At 39.3% G+C, this 26,390-nt stretch overlaps 1 protein-coding gene across 4 annotated transcripts in view; it reads right to left on the reverse strand.

The window, feature by feature from the left end:
* Positions 1-1,471: 1,471 nt before the first annotated feature.
* The window catches only part of ice1 (KIAA0947-like (H. sapiens)), a 76,131-nt gene continuing 51,212 nt past the window's right edge, over positions 1,472-26,390 (reverse strand). For 3 of the 4 annotated variants that reach the window (XM_043689639.1, XM_043689636.1, XM_043689640.1), the window contains 6 exons: positions 25,143-25,311; positions 22,935-23,095; positions 20,620-20,810; positions 19,430-19,536; positions 12,107-12,205; positions 6,034-10,579 (listed from right to left, as the gene is read on the reverse strand). In XM_043689639.1, coding sequence (XP_043545574.1) covers positions 10,326-10,579; positions 12,107-12,205; positions 19,430-19,536; positions 20,620-20,810; positions 22,935-23,095; positions 25,143-25,311 — 981 coding nt within the window. In that variant the 3' untranslated portion in view covers positions 6,034-10,325. Of the gene's footprint in view, positions 3,275-6,033; positions 10,580-12,106; positions 12,206-19,429; positions 19,537-20,619; positions 20,811-22,934; positions 23,096-25,142; positions 25,312-26,390 lie in introns of those variants that run through there. The other variant, XM_043689637.1, reaches the window with a different exon arrangement.

Raw genomic sequence — 26,390 nt, forward strand, 5'->3', positions numbered from 1 at the left:
AAACTGAATAGGTTACACTTAGGCAGGAGTGAAACTGATGCCCTACAGGCAGTATTTGCTGTAGGTGGGGAGGCTTTAAACTAAAATGGCAGGGGGATGGGAATCTTTGCAATGAGTCAGAGGATGGGGAATCAAGGACAACAACAAATGACAGATAGGAGAATAAGTGATAGGCAGAGAAATCAATTTGCCTGAATAGCTTAGGAAGAAAAACTGGATGTTAGGGAGTGAAACATAACATTTATGTTATTTTAAAATAGCATTTGTCATTGTCATGTGAATCTCATCATATCAGTGCTAATATGGAGGTGACTTTATGTAACATGGAAAATGAAAAGAAAAAACAACGTATTTGCCACTGACATGTTTCTCTCAAAATTTACTTCCTGTTTTCACTTCCAACTGACATATTAAAATACCAACCACAAACATACAAATGTGATTCAATGTTTTACTTTAATATAAAATGCGTTGCACATGAAAATTCCAGAAGCATTTGTATAAAAAGTTATTAAAAAAACCTCAACAGAACAGTGTTATACATATTTACCTAGTATCTTTTTACACAACCCAAAACCTAAATTGCACCTGGTGACTTTTTACATAATAAACATTCCCAAATGGAACAAAAATATCAGAAACAAAGTTTCATCTAATTACAAGCATTCACAGAAAAAAAAATCACATTTTTCACTATGAATAATCATATGTACACAGCTATAAGCAGGTCTCACTTTAAGCTAACATTTGCCAATCCAGGGACCTGAGAGACTTAACACAATATCTACATAGTTACTTCCTGTATAAGTTTGGCCTTGCTTCTCCCACAATTTAAAAACAAAGATAGCTGAATCATCAGAGTACATGAGCATAATCATTCAGCATTAAACAATTACATGAAATGGGGTCACTTTCAATTAGAATCTGTGGCCAGCAAATATTTAAAAATTGTAAGTTCCAGATTTTGTTTTGTGATTATTGCACCTTTCAAGTGTTAATGCAGCGTAATCAGAAATGTCACTTAAAATAGTGGCATACTGGGAAATAATGTAAAACCACAGGAAGTGTTGTAGCCCACTTTGTCTGTTGGGTCCGCTCAAAATATCTTCAAAATGTCACTCAGTGGACTAATGTGCACACCTGACAATCTGTGCTTGGCAAAATGCTGCTCTTATGGGTCTAGACAGTAGAATTGGTAATGCACAAAAATATTTTTAACTTGATTCACTGAACATTGACCAGCAGCAGGTGAAGAATATAGAGGCCAACAGATCTTTTTATTTGAAGAGCTACGAAACTTGGAACTGTCTTATACTGAACAAGGCAACACATTTTCTCACTGACAAATACATATGTCAGAAAGCCATGACATGGAGGTGCCAGTGTTGGACTGAGGAGGATAAAGTCAGAAGTCATATGACACCAGATTATAGTCCAACAGATTTATTTGAAATCACAAGCTTTTGGAGAGGTGTGCTCTGAAAGCTTGTGTTTTAAATAAACTTGTTAGACTACAACCTGATATTATGTGACTTCTGACTTTGTGAAGAAGGGGTGTGGGTGAAATCCCTTTTCACCTAGACTAGATTGGTTGTGAAAAGTGTTGAGGTGAAAATTTTAAGACGACTGAATTTACTGCTGTGTGCTGGCCAGCTGAAATCATTCTCAGGAAGTCTGAGGGCATTAAAGACATTCTTTAGGACTGAAAAGGCAAATAACAACAAAATAAATAACACTGCATGTTAATGTGGCAAACAAACAGTAAATTGCAGACAAAATGGTCAATTATTTTAAGAGCACATGACTAAGGTAAAAGAGGAAAAAATCTCTCAGAATGGTAACGAGGTTTGAAATTATTTCCCAGTATGAAGACAAGTATATTAACTGGCTATTACTTAATGACTAATCTTGCTCTGTTCGATTGACAAAATTATTTTAGTAACGTAGTTATAGTGAAAGACCAGGGAAGCAGAACAAATTGGACAACTTCATTCAAAGAATCATCATTGGCACAATGGGATGACTGACCTTCTGTGTTGTAATTCTATTTACTGCTTTAGATCCTAATGGGCAAAGATATGATTTACAATCAACCCAAAATAGGGGATAGGTGAAACTGAAAAAAAGTAGGCTAGTGTTGAGCTTCAGCATACTAGATTCAGCTGCACAACTCTTCTTGTTCTTGTTCAAAGACTGAAAGTGAAGAATACAATTTGATATAGCATTGCTCTGCCCTGTTCTGGCTAAGAATGACCTGTTATAAGAATGCATGTTACTGCCATACTCAGTATTGTTTAAGCTACAAACTAAAACATTGGAGGAATAGATAAGATTTAAAAGACTGCAAATACTGGCTAACCAAAATAAAAACGAGAAATGGCAGAATTATACAGCAGGTCTTCAGCATTTGAAAAAATTTTTTTCATGTAAAAGCATTTACAGTTTTTATTTCAGGAGTGTGATTCAATTAAGGTCTAAATGAAGCTTTTCCTGCTTTGGAGTTAAAAAGCACCTGACTTTCAACATTTAGCCATTTTAAACATTTTAAAAACGCAATCAAGTGCTTGCACTCATCATTCAAAGCAGGCTTGGAACCTACAATTTAAAAGTTTACTGCAACAAATTGAACTTTTCATAGAAATAAAAATGTTTTATAATAATGAATATGGTCTGATCTTTTTAGTTTTAGGCACAAATTCAAAAACAAATCTAAGGAAAAGTGGGATTTAAAATGTTTAAAACAAAAAAAGTCTGGCTTGGGGATACACAATGCATTGTACTGTAAATGTATCCTTATACACAGGTAAATTACAGCATCACAACTCCAGGATGCATCAAAACTTGCTTCCCATCTCTCTAATAAGGTACTTTTTTGGTGGAAGGAAAGGGACTAGATTTAATACTAATGTCATATTCAAAACTGTTAATACAGACATTGGTTTAATTATCAAATATAGTATGGTGTAACAGTTTATTACTTCCAAGTGAAAACACAATTTTTGAATATTAGTTTCCCCAATAGTGATCACTTCTGGTTGACAACTACTTTCATTTCACAAACCTACTAGATACAATTCTCACGGATTCTGTATTTCACAATTTAATCTTTCACAAAAAGTCTCAAGTTCCTTTATGCAGTTGCTTGCCTCAGGAGGGATTGCTTCAGTTACTGATGCCTTCCACCTATGTAGGGCCTCCATGGCTCCTCTAGGGTTACTAGGAGCAAGGTCATAAACCGCATAAACTGCTGCTAACTGTACAGGCCATGGAACACCTGAAAACATAGTAATCAGAAACCATGATCACAAACTGTTCAATATAAAACATAGAAAACAGTCTCTGTTCAAAATATCCGATACAGAACAGATTTTCTTCCTTCCAGAATTAGCAACGGCAACTTTGAACAAGATCATTTTCCCGCATATCATGCTGTAAAACAAAGTCTTGTTAAAGATTAATTAGATGAAGGCACAGAGCATCCAGATACTCCATCAGTTCTACCAAAGGTTGGCTTCAGCACTGTTCAGTCCTACATTCTTTATTAAATCAAATTTAATTTTAGGTGGTGAAAAGATCTTCCTTTACTTCCCAGCTTTCGATGAACTAGTTTTGATAATTTAAGAACAAAAAAGGAAACTGAACGTAAGAGCAACAGCAGCAAGGTATCTGACCTAGCCAATATGCTTTGCAAGTCCAAAAGATCATGGCTTATCTAATTGTGGCCGAGACTCTTGCCTGGCTCCATAACTCTTGATTTCTTTGTAGATTAAAAATCCATACAACACAACCTAAATCTATCATCTAGCCTCAGCTGTTCTCTGATGTACACAATTCCAGATTAACAGCCCTGTGAGAAAATACATTTCTCCTCACGATCTTAAAAGTGGGATATCCTTTTTTTGAAGCAATGCCATGTGGTTCTAGGTTCCCCCAAAAGAGAGAGAATAAACTTTCAGCATCTATCCTATTGAACCTCCTGAGAATATTGTATGTTTCAATAAGATCTCCTCAATCTGCTAATTTCCAATCAACATAACAAATCACTCCTCAAAAAACAAACCCTTCATCTCACGAATCAACCTAGTGATCCTGCTGTGAACTCCTTCCAACTGAAGGACTTCTTTCCTAAAATAAGGAGAGCGAAACTGAGTGCAATACACTGGTGTGCTCTTACCTTGAGTAGTTACAGCAGCAGGAATTCCCCACTTTAATACTTCAGTCCTCTTGCAATAAAGGCCAAGATTCCAAGTGCTTTCCTAATTACCTGCTTTACCTACTTGATACCTTTTCTTTTAATTTGTGTGTGAGGGCACACGAATCTCTCCATCTATTTAAATAATATTCTGCTTGTCTATTTTTTCCATCAAATTGGACAAACTCTTAATTTTTCCACATTTTATTACAGGTTGGACTAAATTAGGATGACAGATTTCATTCCCTCGAGGACACCAGTGATTTGATTTGACTTGACTTATTGACTTATGACACGTTTTGTTTTGTAAGCAGTACAGGTAGTTCATAGCAAACAAGGACATACAGATCATAGGGTGAACTGAACCAGACTGATTGGTGAAAAAGGCCTATGCTAGTTCTCATTGTCAACATTAGTGAGAATAGCTTTACAATCCACATTACTGCCTAATCTTGTTAATCAATATGCTTCCTTTTGCTGACTGTATACCCTCAAAACTTCTTGTCCTCCTTATATTTGTTTCATTCGCAAATTTGGCTCCAATACAGTTGCTCTTTCATCCACCAGTCTAAAGATATGCAGGTTAGGTGGATTGGTAATGCTAAATTGCCCATAGTGTCCAGTGACGTGGAGACTAGGTGGATTAGCCATGGGAAACGCAGAGTTACAAGGATGGGGCAGTGGGGCAGGTCTGGGTGGGATGTACTTCAAACGGTCGATGTGGATTCGATGAGCCGAGTGGCTGGATTCCACACTGTAGGAACTCTATGATTACTTTCTTTCATAAAATGCTTTCTGTTTGACTGTATTATCATTTTCTAAATGGTGCAATGAACAGGTGAAACAAATCGAATAAGAACATAACGATGAAATATGAATAACAACAATGTGAACAATTCTATTCATTAGAATGACTAAAAACAAAACATGCAAAATGAAAAACATAACACAACCTGACTGGGTTTCTTACACATGAAACCATATTTATATATTTGCTGCCCTAAGTTGTACGTGAAGAAATTTTAAATTTAAGTCCTGAATTTGGCAAGTTAGTGATGAAGTTTTGTTAGCTTGACACTTAAATGTCAGTTATATTGTATCTGATGTGTTCTCCATGATAACGCCCCTACAAGTTCACTTTATAATCAGTCAGCGAAGTTCTCAAATATAAATTTTATTGACCCGTTACCTGATAAATTCTTGTGAATTGTCCCGATGAGTACACAATGAAAAGCTTCAATTAAGTGTCTTTATTCAGCAACACAAGTTTTGTACCACAATCGCCTTGTTAGATATTAATCTTTACTGTTAGACTGTTGTGTCTCTCTCTCCAGATCTGGCAATGGGTTTGCCACTGATGTGTAAACAAGAATTATCTGGCAGCTACCCAAATTATGCCCCTTTGCAACTATTCATCAAAATTTGGACTAATTTCCCTAGTTATTACATCTTCAGCCATTTTTTTGATGAATGCAGCTGCAGCATGAGATCACCTGAAAAGTCTAATTTTCCCTTCAGCCAAAGATTTTAGTTTTTCTTTTTTTGCAGTCATTCTAGATTATGTTTTCTGATTTTCAGGATTATAATTGCCTCTCAAAAGATGATTTCGTGACCTTTTATCTTCTTTTTTCATGTTATATGGGCATCACTGGAAATTTTTGCCAATCTCCAAAAGCCACTGAATTAAGTGGTTTGCGAGGCCATTTCAGAATCAAACACATTGCTGTGGATTTTGAGTCACATGTAGGCTCGACCAAATAAGGATGACAGATTTCCTTCCCTAGAGGACACCAGTGATTTGATTTGATTTATTGTAGTCACAGGTACATAATTCCAGTGAAAAGCTTTGTTTTGTGAGCAGTACAGCAGACCATAGCAAACAAGGACATACAGATCATAAGAGTGAATTTAACCAGACTGATTGCTGAAAAAACCCTTATGCCACTTCTCAGTGTCAACATTAGTGAGAATAGCTTTATAATCCACATTTATGAGTTGAATTTCAATTTCAGCAGGTGCGTTATCATGACCCACCATCTCTGCACACCTTCCCTGTTTCATCGCTAGGACAAAATTTAACCTGTTCAATCCATCATCGTCTTTCTCGCCCTACTCTAGTCTTTTATTCCATCATTATGAAGGCTAATTCACTTGCCAGCTTCTATTACTGGTCAATGCTCAAGTTCAAGATTTTAACTTCACTTCTTTTTCTTTACTGACAGCTCAGGTTGACTAAGCATCCCAGAATGTTCTGTTTTTAATCAAATTGATATCAGACTGAATGCTTTTCACTACAAAGGATAAAATCTAGTCTGATCTGGAGTAGATAATGAATACATTCTTTCAAAGATAATACTCTCTCATCCTAAATTGATAATAACAGCAGAAACTGAAATTCAACTCATTGCCTTCTTACAGGACAGGAAACAATCCTTGAGAGCTGAGATGGGAAGGAATTTCTTCAGCCAGCGGGTGGTTAATCTGTGAAACTTAGTGCCACAGAGAGGGCTCTGGAGGCCAAGACAATGAATGTATTTAAGACAGAGACAGATAGGTTCTTGATTGGTAAGGGAATCAAGGGTTACGGTTAGAAGGCAGGAGAGTGGGGTTAACAAACGTATCCGCCATAATCGTAGAGTCAATGGGCTGAGTGGTCCAATTCTGCTCCCATATCTCGTACTCTTAAGGACAGTATCAATTCAAGAAAAAATTGATTTCCTGGAGGTCTCCATTGAAGAGGCTAATCTTGGCCAAATTGCACGTATTTAGGATCCACATCCCAGAGTGCAGAATCTATTGGGCCTCCAGTTTAAGGTTTGCAGGTAAGGAGGCCTGCACCATTTCTCAGACGATCTTCTATTCGAATTTACATGTGCTAATGACTTGTTTGCAATTTTACATGCATGGGGATGTTCATATGAACAAATTAGGAGTACAAATCAGCCACTTCAATAAAGACACGGCTAATTGGATTACTCCACAGTCATGCACCTTCCCTACCTTCGACGTCACCCACCACCAACCCTGATAGCTCTATGTTCATGTTAAAATATTCAAAGACTGCTTCCAATGCCTTTTGACAAAGAGACCTCCAAAAACTCAGGTTTTTGAGGTGAAAGCAAATTCTCAACTGTCTGAAACCCCTACTTTTTAAACAGTGACCACAAATTCCATATTCTCCAACAAAAGGAAAAATATTTTTCTACATCCACATTGTCAACACCCTAAAGACCTTATGTGTTTCAATCAAGTCACTTCTTACTCTTCTAATCTCCAGTAGATACAAGCTCACCCTGTTCAACAAGACAACTCACCCATACCAGGAATGGTCTAGCAAATCTTCTCTGAACTGCTTCCAATGCATTCTTCCTTAAATAAAGTTGACCAATATTGCACATAGTCTGTTCTCACTCAGCATCCGTAGCAAAGTGGTGGATGCACTACAGCATCTGTGGAGGGAGAAACAGAGTTAACATAGAATCCAAAATGACTCTCCTTCAGAACCTAGTGCCAAAGAAGAGTTATGTCGGACTCAAAGTTAACTCAACTTCTCTCTCTGCAAATGCTGCCAGACCCATTGAGCTTGCTGATTTTATTTCAGTTCGCAGTGCTTTGCTTTTATTCTTACTCCTGATGTGGACGCACAAATGCCCTTGTATAGCTGAAGCATTACCTCCTTACCCTTGTATTTAATTTCCCTTGCAATGAATGGGAACATTCCATTAGCTTACAAATCAACCGTTCGTAATTCATATGAACATACAAATCAGGATCAGGAGTAACCCATTCAGCCCCTTAAGCCTGTTCTGCCATTCAATAAGATCACAACTGATGTGATTGGAACATCAAATCCATATTCCGACTGACACTCATAACCTTTCAATCTCTTGCTTAACATTAATCTGTCTATTCCTTTCTTCAAGATGTTTAACAACACTCCTCCCACTACCATTTCAGCAAGAGAGTGTTTGAAAAACACTCAATCTGCAGAAGAAAGATTTTGCCTAATCTTTTGAACAGTGACCTCAAGGTTCTAGACCCTTAGGTGGAAATATGTTCTCCATATCTATCCTGTCCAAGACCCTTCAGGATTTTATTTATTTCAATCAAGTTGCCATTTACTCCTCTATCTTCCAGAGAATACAAGTCTAGTCTGTCGGACTGTTCTTCATAAAACAGCCCTACCTCATTCAAGGTATTAGACTAGTAAATGTTTTCTGAATTGTCTTCCATACAGCTTTCCTTAAATAAGGTGATCAATACTGTGCACAATACTCCAGATGCAGTCTCACCAGTGCACTTTATAACTGAAGGATAACCTTCCTACCTTTTTATTCTATTCTCCTTGCAATAAATGATAATCTCACTTTAACAAAATTAACAATAAACTACTTGCTAGATCTGCAAACAAATCTTTTATGATTCATGTACTACTACACTAACATCCCTCTGGAGCACAGAGTTCTGCAATCTCTCAACATTTAGATATTTCCTTACTTTTTCACTCTTGTGCCATAACTGCCAATTTTGCATTTTCTCACATTATCCTCCATTTGCCTGATGTTTGCTTACTCACTTAAGCTATCAATACTCCTTTGTAGCCTTCTTATTTGCTCTTCTCAACCAACCTTTGTACCATGAGCAAACTTAGTAACCATATCTATGGCCCCTTTATCCAGGCCTTTATATAGATTGTAATGCATTGTGTGCCACAGACATTAGTGTTTTCCACACCTTGCCACCAGAAAATGACCTGTTTATGCCTAGGCTTTTTCCTGTTAGCTATCTAATCTTACATCTATGCCAATGCTTTTTCTCCATTTAATAAGCAATCACCTTTGACATGGCACTTTATCAAAGCCTTCTGGAAATCTAAGTACAGTACATGCCACATTTTCCCTTTATCCACAGCACATGTTTTTGTAAGGAATTTCAATATATTGGTTAACATGGTTTCCTTTTGAAATAAGCCACATGGTCAGAGTGAAGGAGACTTTGCCAAATTGAGAGAGAGATAGAGCGAGTAAGTAGCACTTTGGGTCAAAGTTAAGTCAAAGATAGGTTTACCGTTAAAAAAGGTTTCCAGGTTGAGATGACAGCAGGAGATGAATTAAGTCATGGATTGAGAGGCTTGCACAACCAAAAATGGTGTGATGTCACTACTGCAGGGAAAGCAGCCGATTAGAAATATAGTGACCAAACATGCTTGCCAATCTTCATAGTGAACATTGGGTACTTAGTTTGTGTTTAAACATGTCAATGTTTTTCACTCTCTTTTTGAGAAATAGTTCATTCAGTTTCATAGCTAGTTCTTTGAGAGTCCAAGAGTAACAAATAGTTTTTAAAATTCAGGCTGGCTAATTAGAAAGAAGTGGAGTGTACAACCTATGGTATGTGTGAAGTCATGGACATACTATATGTCCCAGACAAAACATGTGCAGAGATGTCACTGTTATGAACCTATGAGGCATGGACTATGTGGATAGCACGTATAAGGAGGTCACTACACTGCAGAGTAGAAGCGTACTAGTGGAGAGGGAAATGGATGATTACTACGCAGTCTAGAAAAACCAGTCAAGTAGTGCAAGAGTTCCCAAGTCTATCTTGTTTGCTATTTGTTATTCTACTTTGAAAACCGTTTAGAACCACGGTGTCTCAAGGAAGTGCAAAGAGAGCCAAGACTCTGGCACCATGGGAGAGTCAGCTGCAAAGGGGAGGAGAAAGGAAAACAGAAGAGCAACAGTTATACAAGATTCCATAGTCGGGAATCAAGCATGTGATTCCGAGATGGTGCATTGCTCCTCTGGTGCCAGGATCACAGAAATCCTTCTGGGGGCTTTGGGTTGGGGGTGGGTTGGGTATTAGGCAGAAGTTCTGGTCCCTACTGGCACAAACAACATGGTAGGAACAGGAATAAAGGTCCTGCAATCAGATCTCAGGGAGTTAGGAAGGAGATTAAAAACAGTTCCTCAAGTGTCTCAGGATTACACCTAGTACCACCTGTCAGAAGTGTGAAGCAATACTCTGCAGCTCCAACAACACTTAAGAAGCTTGAGACAATCCATGGCAAAGCAGCCCACTTGATTGGCAACACATCCACAAACATTCACTCTACCACTGACATTCAGAGGCCTCAGTGTGTCCTACCTTCAATATGCAGTGCAGAGGCTCGCCAAAGGTCCTGAGACAGCAACTTCCACTGTGACCAGTACCATTGAGAAGGACAAGGCCACCAGATATGTAGGAAGATCACTATCTGCAAGATTCCTTCCATGCCATTCACCATCCTGACTTGGAAATAAGATTGCTGCTCCTTCATTGTTGCTTGGTCAAAATTTTTCAATTCCCTTCCTGATGGCGTTATGAGTTTACTTACAGCATATGGGACTGCAGCAAACCAAGAAAACACAGCTTGCACACCCTCTCATGGGAAACTAGCAACAGACAATATACGCTGTTCCAGCCAGTGACACCCATGTCCCATTAGTGAATATGCTTGCCCCTTTGATGAGTCTAGAAATGGTGGACAAACTTAAAAATGAGGGTCATGGCACTTTGTTCCAACATGAGGAAGAAGTATTTTATCAGACTTTGGAATTCTCTACCACACAGGGCTGTGGAAACTCAGTCTTCCGAGTATGTCTAAGGTAGTGAGTGATAGATTTCTGATTACCTGTAGTGCAGACAGCTATGGGGGTGGGGTGGGTAAAAGACATTGATGTGTTAGATTGGCCATGATTATACTGAATGGTGGGGCAGGCTCGATGGGCTGAATGGTTCAGTCTTATGTTTTCCTTTCATCAAAACCATATTAATTTGGCCTGATTACTTTAAACATTTTTAAGTACGCAGCTAAACAACTTTAATAACAGTTTCTCTCATCTTTCCCCTATGACATGTGACCCTAACTGGCCTGTTATCTTCTACCCTCCGTCACCCTCCCTTTTATAAGATGTCTAGGAAAGTCCTCCCACCAAGCCCTAACTGAAACTCTTGTGTAGCCAAACAGATTGGCTGACCCCAAAGTTACTAATGAATATGATTGGCTGGCAGCCTCAGAGATGGTACCTCCACTCATGCGAATAGTAAATGTCTTGCGTTCAATCACTGAACAGTTACTACATAGGTGGGAAGGACTGTGCGATAGTCCTGATCAATGGCAATGTGTTCCCATCAATCTCTATCAGCTTTGGCTTTTCCAGTGGTGGGATAGAAAAATTGGAAAAATTATGCCCTAAAATCCTTCTTGCTAAATAAAATGGTGAAGGTTTGTCTGCCTTTGGCATCAACCCAGAAAGAATATTGTGCAACAATTCAGTAAATAAACTCAAATGATTAAAGTGGATTTAAATCTATGACTGATTGATGTAAACTTCACTTTTAAGTCGGCAAGTGTGTCTATTAACAATTTAGTAAACAACATTTCTATGCTAAATACTAAATGCGGTGGAATAGTGTTAGCAATCCAGAACCCAAGCCTAATGTTCTAGGGGCATGAATATGAATTCCATACATGTCAGCTGGTGGAATTTGAATTCAATAAAAATGTGGAAATGTATAAAAGCTAGTCTAATGGTGACCATGTAACCACCATCGACTGTCATAAGTACCCAACCTTGTTCACTAATATTCTTTAGGGAAATAGATTGGTCAGCCTAACCCAGTCTGGTCTAGATTAGATTAGATTAGATTAGATTAGATTACATTACATTACAGTGTGGAAACATGTGACACCAGATGTGCAGCAATGCAGCCAATACTTAATTGCTCTCTGGTCAAGTAAGGATGGGCAATAAATGACGACAAAGCCAAACACATGACAGAGAAAGGTAAAAAGTCTCAAAGTCAAGTGTTTGTTAAGATGCAAAATTTAAGCAACAAGTTCCTTTAACCGAAATATATGTGGACACTTACCTTCTTGAAAAGCCTGCTGGAGAAACTGGTTCATCACTGCAGCCATGTTTCTTACAGCAACTAAAGATTCTTTCTTCAGTCCTTGCTGCCCCAGGTGTCCTTTTAGTTAAATAAAACCCAGTAAAATATAAATATTTCTGACCACAATTCTATACTGTCTTACAGAACACTTATAATATTGAATACTTTAATGGGCAAAACTGATACAGAATAGTCACTTATCTTAACCCCATTCTCCTGCCAAGAACCTCTTAAATATATTGGTCCTATTTCTGACTTACAAAAATGCAAACATTGCAATTCCCCTCAGCAACGAGGATGCGCATCTGTTTCAGAGCAGAACCAGCAGGCACACAGGAGTGGCAGGCCCACTCCAATAGTGATGAACCCAATGAAACAGAGCAAAGTGTCAACACAGGACCATCATTCACTATAATAACCTAGCAGTGGCATTGGCCTGCCAGCTCTAAATATACACTATATATTTTGTTGCAAAACACACACTGTATTGCTGCAACACACTATAACAGAAGAACAATATAAAAGCACCAAAATAAAAGAAAATAATCCACTCTTAGTTATTCATACTGAAATGGACAGAAATAAATGTAAACAATAGCAGTCAACTTTGTTAAAAATCACACAACACCAGGTTATAGTCCAACAGGTTTAATTGGAAGCACACTAGCTTTCGGAGCGACGTTTAACCACCTGATGAAGGAGCGTTGGTCCGAAAGCTAGTGTGCTTCCAATTAAACCTGTTGGACTATAACCTGGTGTTGCGTGATTTTTAACTTTGTACACCCCAGTCCAACACCGGCATCTCCGAATCATGGCAGTTAACATTGTGTTTCTTTACTCACTGGAACCATCAATAAACCGGTGAGGGGATTTTTTAGATACCTAAAATGCATTTTAAATTCACTACAAATGCAGTTCAAATAGTAATAGTGAATACAAATGTTCATTGCTACAAAGTGCAAGAAAATTCTGCGGATGCTGGAAACGTGGACAGAAAAGCAAATGGTGGAAGTACTCAGGACAGACAGCATCCTTGGAGAAAGTGTAAATACCAGGTTATGATCTTTATCAGTAAAGAACAGTACAGCTCATCAGCAAAAAAAAATTAGAGATTTAATAGTTCATGTGCAAATGGAAAGACAAGGCAGGAAAGGAGTGAGAGAAGGAAATAACTGAAAGGAAGGCTTTTGATAGGAGTTGCAATGAGGAGAGGCTAAGTAACAAGAAAAGGTGGTAGTGCACAGAAAGAAATGAGGTTGTAATGCAGATATAAACAAAAAGATGGGTCTGGAGGAAATTGTGAATGCAATACCAGATTAATTGCCATCATTTGCTTGGCACAGCAATAATGATGCTGAACTCAATGCTGAGGTTGGAAGGTTATGGCTTTACCATCACTCTTGTCCACACCCCATGACAAAGGCCTCCCCTTTGTTCCTTCCTTTCACGATACCTCCCATACTCCACCTGCCTCTAATCTGTTTTATCACTAAGTTCATCCAGTTCTGATGAAATGTCATCGCTCTCAACCTGATCTGTTTACAGTTTCCAGTATTTCCATTGTTGATTTAAGAGCAACAGAACCCAGCTAACAATTGCAGTCTAGTTAGGATATCCTAAATAAAAACACTCAAATATATTCCAGATTGCGTGAAAGAAAATGGAAACATTAGGCTGAATAAAAATTAAGTTCAAGTGTGCTCTTCAACGAGATAAATATTCAAAGCTCCTTGCTTATTAATTATTCTCAACAGCGGATGAAATCAATAAAACGTATATAAGACCATAGACACAGGAGCAGAATTAGGCCATTTGGCCCATCAAGTCTGCTCCTCCATTCAACCATGCCTGATATTCCCCTTCTCCTGCCTTCTCCCTTGAACCCCTTACTAATCAAGAACCTATCTCTAAAGCAAAATCTGAAAGAACTTCAGATGCTGCAAATCAGAAACCAAAACAGATATTGCTGGAAAAATTCAGCTGGTCTGGCAGTTTACAGTTAACATTTCGGGTCGACTGATCTTTCCTCATGACCTGTTCTGAGGAAGAGACACTCAACCAGAAACATTAACACTGATTTCTCTCCGCAAATGCTGCTAGACCTGCTGAGCTTTTCCAAGAACTTATCTATCTCAGTCTTAAATACATTCATTGACTTGGCCGCCAACAGCATTGTGACAATGAATTCAACAGATTAACCACCAACTGAATGAAGGAATTCCTCCTCTTCTCAGTTCCAAAGGATCATCCCTTCATTCTGAGGCTGCGCCCTCAGGTCCTAATCTCTCCTCCTAGTGAAGGCATCTTCTCCACATCCACTCAATCCAGGTCTGTCAGTAATCTTTAAGTTTCAATCGGATCACTTCTTGTCCTTCCAAACTCCATCGGGAGGATATTGTGAAACTTGAAAGGGTTCAGAAAAGATTTACAAGGATGTTGCCAGAGGTGGAGGAATTGAGGTATGGGGAGAAGCTGAATAGGCTGGGGCTGTTTTCCCTGGAGTATCAGAGGCTGAGGGGTGACCTTATAGGAGGTTTATAAAGTCATGAGGGGCATGGATAGAATAAATAGGCAAGGCTTTTTTCCCTGGGGTGGGGGAATGCAGAACTAGAGGGCATAGGTTTATGGTGAGAGGGGAAAGATATAAAATGGACATAAGGGGCAACCTTTTTACACAGAGGGTGGTTTGGATTAGATTAGATTCCCTACAGTATGCAAACAGGCCCTACAGCCCAACATGTCCACACCGACCCTCTGAAGAGTAACCCACCCAGACCCATTCCCCTACCTGATATTTATCCCTGACTAATGCACCTTACACTATGGGCAATTTAGCATGGCCAATTCCCCTGACCAGCACATCTTTGCATTGTGGGAGGAAACTGGAGCACCCAGAGGACACCCATGCAAACACAGGGAGAATGTGCAAACTCCACACAGTCACGCAAGGTGGGAATCGAACCCGGGGCCCTGGCGTTGTGAGGCAACAGGGCTAATCACTGTGCCACCGTACACATCGTGCGTGTATGGAATGAGCTGCCAAAGGAAGTGGTGGAGGTTGGTTCAATTATAGCATTTAAAAGGCACCTGGATGGGCATATTCATAGGAAGGTTTGAGAGAGATATGGGCCAAGTGCTGGAAAATGGGACTAGATCAGGTTAGGATATCTAGTCGGCATGGACGAGTTGGACCAAAGGGTCTGTTTCCGTGCTGTGTATGTCTATGACTAGATATACACACCCAGAGTCCTCGACTGTTCCTCATATGACAAGCCCTTCATCTCTGGGAACATTCTTGCAAACCTCTTCTGGACTACCGCCAATGCCAGCACATCCTTCCTTAAGTATGGGACCCAAAACTGCTCACAATACTCCAAATACAGTCTGACCAGTGCTGTATACAGCCTCAGCAGTACATCTCTGTCTTGCATTCTAGCCCTCTCGAAATGATTGGTAGCATTGCATTTTCCTTCCTAACTGCAACTGAACTGGTGTGTAAGAGAGTCATGAACTAGGATTCCCAAGATTTCAAAACCTTTCCCCATTTAGAAAATAGTTGACACCTCCGTTCATTTGTCAAAAGTGCATAACCTCACACTTTTCCACACTGTATTCCATCTGAGACTTCTTTGTCCACTCTCCTAGCTGGTCCAAATCCTTTTACAACCTGCTTACTTCCTCAACACTACCTGCCCATCAATCTATCTTTTGTGTTATCTGCAAACTTAGCAACAATGCCCTCAGTTCCTTCATCCACATCACCACATGCAACATGAATACTTGTGGTCCCAACACAGACCACTTCAGAAGACTACTAGTCAATGGCCGCATTCCAGAAAAAAGATCCCTTTACCCCTTCTCTGTCTTCTACCAGTCAGCCAATTCTATAACCATGGCAGTACCTTGCCCTTAACACCATGGAGCTCTTGTCTTATCTAAGAACCTCCTGTGTGGCACCTTGTCAAAGGCCTTTTGAAAATCCAAATAGATCATGTCCACAGGCTCTCCTTTGTCTAATTTGCTCGTTACCTCCTCAAACGAATTGTAAAAGATTTGACTCAGTCCTATTTTACCTTTCACTTCCAAGTAGTCTGCAATCTCATCCTTAATATTGGACTGTAAAAATCTTACTAACTACTGAGGTCAGGCTAACCAGCCGATATTTTCTTGTCTTCTGACTTGATCTGTTCTTAAACAGGGGTGTTACATTAGCCATTTTCCAATTCTCTAGAATGTTCTCAGACTCCAATGATTCCCGAAAACAAAATCACCATTTTTGTCTCTACAATCGCCTCAACTATCTCCTTCAGAACTCTGGAGTTTCGTCCATCTGATCCAGATGATTTATCCACCTTCTAACCTTTCAGCTTCCCAAACACCTTCTCCTTAGTGATAGCCACTACACTTACTCTGCCCCTGACTCTTTTGAAGTTCTGATATGCTACGGAGCCTTCCACCATGAAAACTGTTGCAAAGTACCTATTCATTTCCTCTGCCATTTCTTGGCTCCCCAACCTCATCTCTCAGTGGTGCAGCCTTGCCTCTCTCTTACCTTTTACATACCTACAAAAACTCTTGAAATCTTGGATTTTACTAGCCAGCTTACTCTCATATTTCATCTTCTATTTTCAGCCCTCAATTTTTTTTTTAAGTTATCCTCTGCTAGTTTTTAAAGGCTTCCCAATCCTTTGACTACCAGTAATCTAATCACATTGTATACCTTTCCTTTTGCTTTTTTGCTGTCTTTGACTTCTCTTGTCAGCCATGGTTACCTCTTCGTCCCCTTAGTATGCTGCTGCTTCCTTTTGATGGATCTCTGGCGTGCCTCCCCAGAAACTCCTTCCATTGCTGCTCCACCAACTTGCTTACTGGGCTTTCTTACCAACTCTGGCCAGCACCTCATTTATGCCTTTGTAGTTATCTTTAATCAATAGTAATACCGTTACATCTGATTACAGCTTCTCCCCTCAAACTGCGGGGTGAATTGATCACTTACCCGCAAGGCTTCCTTCATCTTCAGCTCCCTAACAAAGTCCGCTTCATTACACATCACCAAATCCAGCACTGCCTGTTTCCCAGTGTGCTCTACCACAAGCTGAGCCAAAGAATCATCTGGTGAACTGTCCACAAATTCTTCTGCTTGAGATCTGCTACCAGCCTGATTTTCCCAGTCCACCTGCATATTGAAATCCCCCAAGAGTATTGCCATAGTACCTCTTTTACATGCCTTTTCTATGTCCGGAGTTATTTTCTTCCCCATGTCCTGACTGGTGTTAGGAGACCTGTACACAATTCCAATCAGACTGTTTTCTCCTTTATGGTTTCTCAACTCTACTCTCAGATTCTATGCCTTCTAACTCTATATCACTTCTTGCTATTGACTTAAATTTTATTTCTTACTAACAAGCCATCTGTCAGTTCTTACTAACTGTCCCCTCTGTCATCTGCCTTCCTTTCGAAAGGATGTCTATCTTGGATATTTAGTTCTTTGCCCTGATTCCATTACAGCCACGACTCTGTGATACCCACAATATTGTACCTGCCAATTTCAACCTGCGCTACAACCTCATTTATCTTGTTTTGTTTGCTCTACGCATTTAAGTACAACACCCTCAGCTCTGAGTTGACTGTCTCCCTTCTTATAGCTATCCCCTTATCTGCTGTGTCTGAAGTTAGATTTCTGAACTTTTCAGTTTTTTTCCATCCTATTACTGGTTATGGAAACAGCCTCAGAATGAAGGGATAACCCTTTGGAACTGAGAAGAGGAGGAATTTCTTCATTCAGATGGTGGTTAACCTGTTGAATTCATTGTCACAGAACACTGTGGGAGGCCAAGTCAATGAGTGTATTTAAGACCGAGATAGATAAGTTCTTGGAAAAGCTCAGCTGAGCCGTCCCCCCTTTAACTATTTCCATAATTGCATACAACTGACTCTTTAATCTTGTTGGCCTATACCAATTTGCTCTTGACTCAGTTAATACTCCAGAGATGATCACCTGTTCGGTTCTGCTTTTTAATTTAGCTCCAAGTTGCTCATATTCCCTCAGCAGAGCCTCTTTCCACTTTTACTGTTGGTATCTATGTGGACCATGACAACTGTAGCTTGGCCTGACCACTCCAAAGTCCTCTGCAGCCCAGATGAGATTTCCTGAACCCAGGCAGGCAACACAGCCTGCAGGACTATTGATTATGGCCACAGTCTATTCCCCTGACTATACTATCCTTGATTACAATTACATTTCTCTTTTCTCCATCCTCTTGAATGGCTCCTTGTACCATGGTGCTATGGTCAGATTGTTGATCCTCCCTACAGCCCCACTCCCAAACACACAGGGAGCAACAATCTCAAATCTGTTGGACAAGCTCAAAGGCTAAAGCTCCTTCAGCACTATCCACCTGCCTCATATGTAGTCACACCCTTCTGCCCCTGACCGAATTTGAGGTAAGTTAAGGGGTGTGAATGCCTTCTGAAACACAGAATCCAGGTAACTCTTCCACTTCCTGATACGTCGGTGAAGAGTCCTGGGCCTAGCATTTCCATTATATGGTTCTTGATTTGTTTTTTTTTAAATTTTGTATTGTCTTTTTAGTTTGTAGCTTGTTATTATTTCCACTATTTATCTTCAACTGAAAGAGGTTGATATAGACAAATTAGTAGCTGTTGCCAACCAATGAAATTACAATTTACACTGTTTTGTGCTCGTCCCCTAATCCTGGTCTTCAATTTATCCTGTTTAAAAAATGCTTACAAGCTAAAAACATCAGCAAAAGCACCCCTTGCCCTCTGCATGACCTCTCACGCTGTATCCAAATTTCATGAACTATATATTCACTCGGGTAGAGTCTCATTCTGGAAGAGATTTCTCCTTCATGACCGTGCAAAACGTACAGGACAACCAAGTTCGAGATAGTGTTTGTTTTACTATTTACTTTCCTTTTGGATTTGAGAAAAAAATGTTCCTTTGTGTGAATGACAACTTTTGAAAATGGGTTGGATGTTTTTCTTTGTTAAAAAAGATTCCCAAATTAATCTGATAACCTCAATAGAGAATTAAGAAAAAATTACACAGTATATTCAAAAAGATTGCCATAACCTACTGCCCTACAAAATAAATTTGATGCAAAAACAAGATATATGCTGCATAATAAAAGAAGAGTGAAGGTTAAACTTTAAATTTTATATAATTTTTACTTCATAAAATCAGAAGGTTGAAAAAGCCAATGTGGCATTACCTGTACCTCATAATTCACAGAATCTTCAACTATGTTAAGTATAGTTTTCCATAATCAAATTAATTACCAATAAGTCTCATGACGCCTGCCACTGTAGCATCTGGAACATTTGGCATATTTGCTTGTCCTCTTCTGCGTTTCATCCATTTATCCATTACAGGCCACACCTCTGTCCTAAAAGAAAAAAAAGCAGAGAAGTCAACAATAATAAAAAAAAGAGAATGCAAATTATAAACATTCCACCAAAATGATAGCAAAACAGCACTTTACTGAGAAATACTACCAAAGAAAAGCATTTCACTTCTGATATATTTGCCATCTCACTGGATTGGAAGTAGAGTGAAAGCATTAATTATATCATGCAAAAGGAAATGTCAGTGCCGTGCACCCCACTAGCTGCTCTTAATTTCCTAATGGTCTTTTGAGAGATTGGGGATCAGCCTCAAATATCAATTAAAACAAAAATAGCCTTTGGATGATTCTGTACTGCAATAAAATTTTGGTTTGACAAGCAAGGCAATTTTGAGTGCATTTCAGAAAACATGGTTCTTAATTTGATGCAGCCGTGTGACTATAGCCTTAAACATGCTAATAAAATATTAGAATTATTGTTTAAACTGGCTCGTGCTGGTTATGCCTCTGAAAGAAGACTTTCAAAACTTTCTATGTTCAATCCAGCAATCATCACTGACTAGCAATCATAAATTTGAACCACAGCTTATTTTAATCCCACTCAAGCCTGGGACTGAGGATAATGTTAGCACCTAACTGAATTATCTAACTGTTCAGCTCAGTTATAAACTCAGATATGAAACAAACCGTACCATGCCTTTCATAGTAATCAGTGTTATGGTAGGAATGACTGGGCTGTATACGTTAACTCACCACGATCTTCATCGCCTCGAAGATCAAGGGCAGCAGATACATGGGAATATCACCCAAAAGTCCCCCTCTAATTCTCCAGCACCCTGACTTGGGAGTTATTTCATCATCTGTTGGTGTCGCTGGGTTAAAAATCCTGGAATTCCCTTCCTAACAATGTTGCGGCTGTACCTACATTCCAAGTATTGCTGTAGTTCAAGATTAACCACTACTACTTCCAGGGTAACTACAGGTGGGCAATAAATGTTGGCCCAGATTGTGAATCTCCATCCCATGAACAGATAAAAAAAAATTGATCCATCGAGTACATGGAATTATGCACACATTCAAATCATTTAAATGGTCATTTTAGAATCAAGCATATCTCTGAATTACCTTATGAAATTGTTGTGTGTCCATGACCACGGCTGTTGAGAACACAGCAAATCTATCGCGTAAATCAGCTCCCACATATCATCATTAAAATCCATGCCGTATTCATTACTTGTTCGGAATCCCACTTTAGGACTCTGCTGCATGGCAATAAGGAAACTCAAAACCAAAGGACTAATATCTAGGGGGGAATTCTGAAAAATTAAATAAGTACATATGAGAATTAAATCTCTCTGCTTGTTGAAGACGCAGCTTCATCAACGATCTCCAAAGAAAGTGGACAGATCTGGCAACTGAATTCTAATAAACTGGCAAGGTAACATTTTCACTTTCTGCTGCGAGAACACTGAAAAGATCATTTGTGGCTTCCCTCTGCTTTAATTATAAAAATGAGATTGTAATTTTGTGAAGGGAAAGGAGGAGGAACTCATCTAATATGTACTAGGAGCTTTCTTCATTTATGCATTTCTATCTCAGCAAGCAGGGAAGCAGTGCTGGCTTTAATTCTGGAGAAAGAGTAAAAAAAGTTTGCATTCACTAGAAAATACTGTTGCCAGTGTGGGAATAAAGGAGGAGGCGGTAGTCATTTTGCATTGGATAAAAATAAGGCACTTAAGAGACTGGTTGTCTTCAAAAGGGGAAAAAAAAATCCTGAACCAGATGGGATGCACCCCATTTGTGGCAGCCTAGTCAAAATCTCCTTAGATATACAACATAGAACATTACAGCAGAGTACAGGCCCTTCGGTCCTCGAGATTGCGCCAACCTAGGAAACCAATCTGAAGTCCATCTAACCTACACTATTCCATTTTCATCCATATGTCTATCCAATGATCATTTAAATCCTCTTAATGTTTGTGAGTCCACTACTGTTGCAGGCAGGGCATTCCATGCCCTTACTACTCTTGACTCAAACTTCACTCAGTAATTCAACAAACCAAACTTCGTTTATTCATTAAACGAAACAAACTTCATGCATTCATTCAATTAATCAAATTTCATTCATTAATTCATGGACTCAAACTTAATGAGTGAAGTTTGAGTCAATGATTCAAACTTCATTCATTAATTCACTGACTCAATCTTCACTCATTCGTTCAATGAATCAAACTGTGTTCATTCATTCGTTGAAGCACACACACATTCATTCAATGGGGATAACATTTGCTATCCTCCAGTCTTCTGGCACTAATCCTGTAGACAATGATGACATTAAGACCAAACCCAAAGGCTTGGCAATCTCCTCCCTGACTTCCCAGAGAACCCTAGGATAAATCCCATCCGGCCCAAGGGACTTATTTAATTTTTACACTTTGCAGAAATGCTAACACCTCCTCCTTATGAACCTCTAGTCAAATAGCCTGTATCTCAGTATTCTCCTTGACCACTGTCTTTTTCCTGTGGGAAGACTGACAGAAAATGTTCATTTAGTGCCTATCCTATTCTCTTCAGGCTCCGCGCACAACTTCCCATTACTGTCCTTTACTGGCCCTAATCTTACTCTAGTCATTCTTTTATTCCTGACATACCTACAGAAAGCTTTAGAGTTTTCCTTGATCCTACCTGCCAAAGACTTCTCATGTCCCACCTGATTCTTCTTAGCTCCCTCTTTTGGTCCTTCCTGGTTAACTTGTAATTCTCATGCGCCCGTACTGAGCCTTCACGTCTCATCTTTACATAAGCCTCCATCTTCCTCTTGACAAGAATTTCAACTTCTTTAGTAAACCATGGTTCCCTCGCTCAACTACTACTTCCCTGCTTGACAGGTCCATACTCATCAAGGACAAGGTGGACATATAGAACTGGTGCTGGAGAGCTAATGGATTCCAAATGTTACATCCCTCTTCAAAAATAGGAGATATGTCTACCTGTCAACTGTGAACCAATTAGCTTAAACATCAATATGGAGGAAATTTTGACAGGCAACAATTGAGGACACAGTAAACTATCATTTAGAAAAGCAAGATCACAGCTCTTTTTGATATAATGACCTACACAGCATATTTTCAAAATTTACAGATAATGCCAAATTCAGAAATAAAGATGCAGTAAAAACACTTCAGAAGGACACTGAAGAAATGAAAAGAAACAGGTAGATGAGAATATGCCTCAATATGTTACAGAAATGATTTTTTTTGTAATGTGTCAGGGAAAATGGCAAGTATCATATGATGGAATCTTCTCACTGATTTCAGAAATTTATAAGCACTTAGTCTGATTGACCTCAATACCTGACAAAAGTGTATCTATAAAACCATTCACTTCTACACTGTCCCCTCCAATTTAGACTGTGACAAAATGTCATAAAGTAACTGTACCTTTTCCCAATTGAGGTATGCACTCAAACAATTCAGAACATCTCCTTTGGCACGTTGCTTGGCAACAGCTTGCATAGCTTTATTGACTGGTCCTTGCGTAGAAAATATGTTCTGCCAAACACTCAGGATGAGCAGCAACAATTTGCTTGAATCTGGAAAATCTGGAAAAAAAAACTTTATCAAATAGAAAATCTGGTACATGCTGCAATATAAATATTTGACCTATCCACATGTGAAATGCGGAATTGCAAAGAAAAAAGAATATTTTCAGATGGAATGAAACAAAACAGAATTACATACTGCAAAATTCAGTATAATGAGATATCTGAAGAGGCACTATTTTGGATACCATTTTCACACTTTACAAAATTGAATAATTCCAGTTGAATTTAAAAACATGAATTATTTCTTGTGAATTATTTTTGATACTATTTGAAATGTACTGTAGTCTCAAATATGAAAGATTGAGGCACCTGGTTAAAAAGAAAACTTCAAAATTTCAATCTTTGATCATTCAAAAATTCTGCTTCTGGTTTAGAGTTACTCATCTACATTTGGAGGTTGCTTGCGTCTGTTACAGGGAAAGATAATTAGTGTTCATGAATTTCACCTCACATCAATGTGGTTGCAATGTTGTATTTTGACTTCAATGCTGGTGTGCTAGTCTCTTGATCTCTAAAATGCGCTGCCTTGTCAGCATACAATATGGTATGTTCTCCTGTCTGGTGTCATGACTATGAGTCAGAACCCCAAGTTACCAAGCAAACGTTTCATTTGTACTTCCAACGTTCGTTTTTGGAAAAAAGTGTGCTGATACACCCAAAAATGGTATATGTAAATTAATGGTTATTAGAGAGGGATCCACTGAATTTTAGATTTATGCATCCAAAGAGGACTTCAAAACCCTTCTCAACAGTAAGCAAAGCCCTGCAGATTTTGTCCTAATCTGCAGGCAGATTTTGCATTTTGAAGAATACACAAGGACAGGGGCTAAAAAGTCAGGTTCAACTTTACTGGGGTGATGTTAGTGGGACTGAATGTGTAGAATAGATTAGGTTATATTACCTACAGCGCGGAAACAGACCCTTCGGCCAAGCCAGTCCACATCGACCCTCCAAGAGTAACCCACCCAGACCCATTTCCCCCTGACTAATGCACCTAGCACAATGGTCAATTTAGCATAGCCAATTCACATGACCTGCACATCTTTGGACTGTGGGAGGAAACTGGAGCACCTGGATGAAACTCATGCAGACACGGGGAGAATGTGCAAATTCCACACAGACAGTCACCCGAACCTTGGACCCTGGTGCTGTGGGGCAGCAGTGCTAACCACAGAGTTACTGTGCTGCCCATAAGCCTGCATTCCAGCATGAGCATACTGTACGGGTCACAGTTGAAGATCTAGTTACCCAAGTGAACATTGCAATACGACAGTGTCGCACTGAGTGACAGAAGTCAGCTAACTAGCAACCAGACAAGACGACCTTGAGCAAAAACAGAAGCTGCTGGAAAAGCTCAGCAGGTCTGGCAGCATTTGTGAAGGAAAATCAAAGCTAATGTTTCAGGTCCAGTGACCCTTGCTCAGAACAGACGGGGGAAGGTAAGTTTCTCAGTCTGAGGAAGGGTCACTGGATCAGAAACATTAACTCTGATTTTTCTTTACAGATGCTGCCAGAGCTGCTGCGCTTTTCCAGCAATTCCTGTTTTTGTACCGGATTTAAACCATCTGCAGTTTTTTGGGTTTTTATAAAGAAGACCTTCCAATACTCAGTGTGCTACAAATCAGTTTAAAAAAAAACTAACTGAGACAGCAGAACTTCAGTCAGACCATAAAATCCCGAGTTGTGAAACCAATCGTTTGCCTACCAATGTCGACGTTACCTATAGGACCTGCAACAACTACTGCCTCAAAAACCAAAGTGCTTGGAAACACTACAACTGACATCCCCTCCAACTCACGCAGCAAAATGCCATGGGACTATTTTGCCATTCTCTAAACTGTCGTTGGGTTACAATCCTGGAAAGGGTGATAAATGCCAGGCTTGTCAGCAATGCCTGCATCTCAAGGAGGAAAATGAAACTGCACTTACTAAGTTAAGATTTTACTCAGTGAAGACTATCGGTTTAATAACAGGAACTACAATTTCACTAGGAGATCCAGAACAACACATTCTATTGGTTTATGTAATTTAGACTCAAACTTACCTTCTTTTAAGATATTATAGGAGAGGATACGAGCTCTTTCGAGATCTCCTTGTTGTCGGCAGATTGCAACATAAACTCGAGAAAGTGCCTGAAGACAGTTACCATCCAGGGTCATTTGCTCAACCTTCAGTTTCTTGAGAATAGCCATCATTAAAGCTTCTGTTAATTCCTATTGTCAACAAGTGAAGAGATTACTGCATCAACAATCACCAATAAACTACATTTCAAAGAACCCGTACCATAGAAATAAGTCATTTGTCCTAATTGGTTAATATCATTATAAATATTCCACGACAGCCCCCTCTTCCCCGAATTGCCTTTTAATTAACATGGCCTTTTATCTTCCATTGGTGTGCACAGACAGATTACACGTATGACCCCATTAAATAGTTTTATGCAGCCACAATGGTTGTGCACTTACAGCCAAGCAGCTAAGAGGTAACACTTCCTTGATCAGAATCAAAACCATGCAGTCTGGTCCAGCAATTAAAGAATAAGCAGGTATGACCCACCACAGTACCTTTACCGCCGAAAGTGAAAACCTGGCCTTAGTTGTCTCCACACAGGGCAACTGGAATCCCTACCACTACAAATATGCCTATCCACACTACAAATATGCCTATCAACTGCTACTTTCCCACAACATAGAAGAAAATGTTTATATAACCATTAGAAAACATCCATTCTCAGCGCATCTGTTGATCTTGTTCATATAAAAAAAAATTCAGGCTTGATAGCAGATCCGGCACTTAACAAAAAATTGGGATATAAACTGTTTAACAAGAACAAAATTGGACTTGGACATGTCTTCCCCCACCTCTACAAACGGATGATAATACTTTTCATTTCAAACTGCCCAATTGGAAAATCAGCCTTGTCATCAGGAAGGTGAGCTCCCCCCAACATTTAGTTACCCTCCCCATTTCCTTTCCCTGCTTCCTCCTCTTCTCCTGAGCTCAGTTCATTCTGCTCCTCTACCCAATTACCATCTCTTTCACTCTCCGCTTGGCACCTTCCACATCCCTCCTCTTGTCCACTGTTCATCTTCTCCCATGTACATTGCTTGCGATGCACCTTTCCTTGTCCAGTTACTCCTCCATCCAGCTCTCCTCCAATAATGCACTTGGTCTTGGTCGCTTGTGCGCAATGTCACAGGAGTTCAAACAGTGGCTCAATTACTTCAATTATATAAACAGAGAATGGTTGAACTATATTTGCTGAATAATTAGGTTAACCTGTCAACACCAT

The sequence above is a fragment of the Chiloscyllium plagiosum genome, chromosome 5 (genome assembly GCF_004010195.1).
Source record: "Chiloscyllium plagiosum isolate BGI_BamShark_2017 chromosome 5, ASM401019v2, whole genome shotgun sequence".
In the NCBI taxonomy this organism is placed as follows: Eukaryota; Metazoa; Chordata; class Chondrichthyes; order Orectolobiformes; family Hemiscylliidae; genus Chiloscyllium; species Chiloscyllium plagiosum.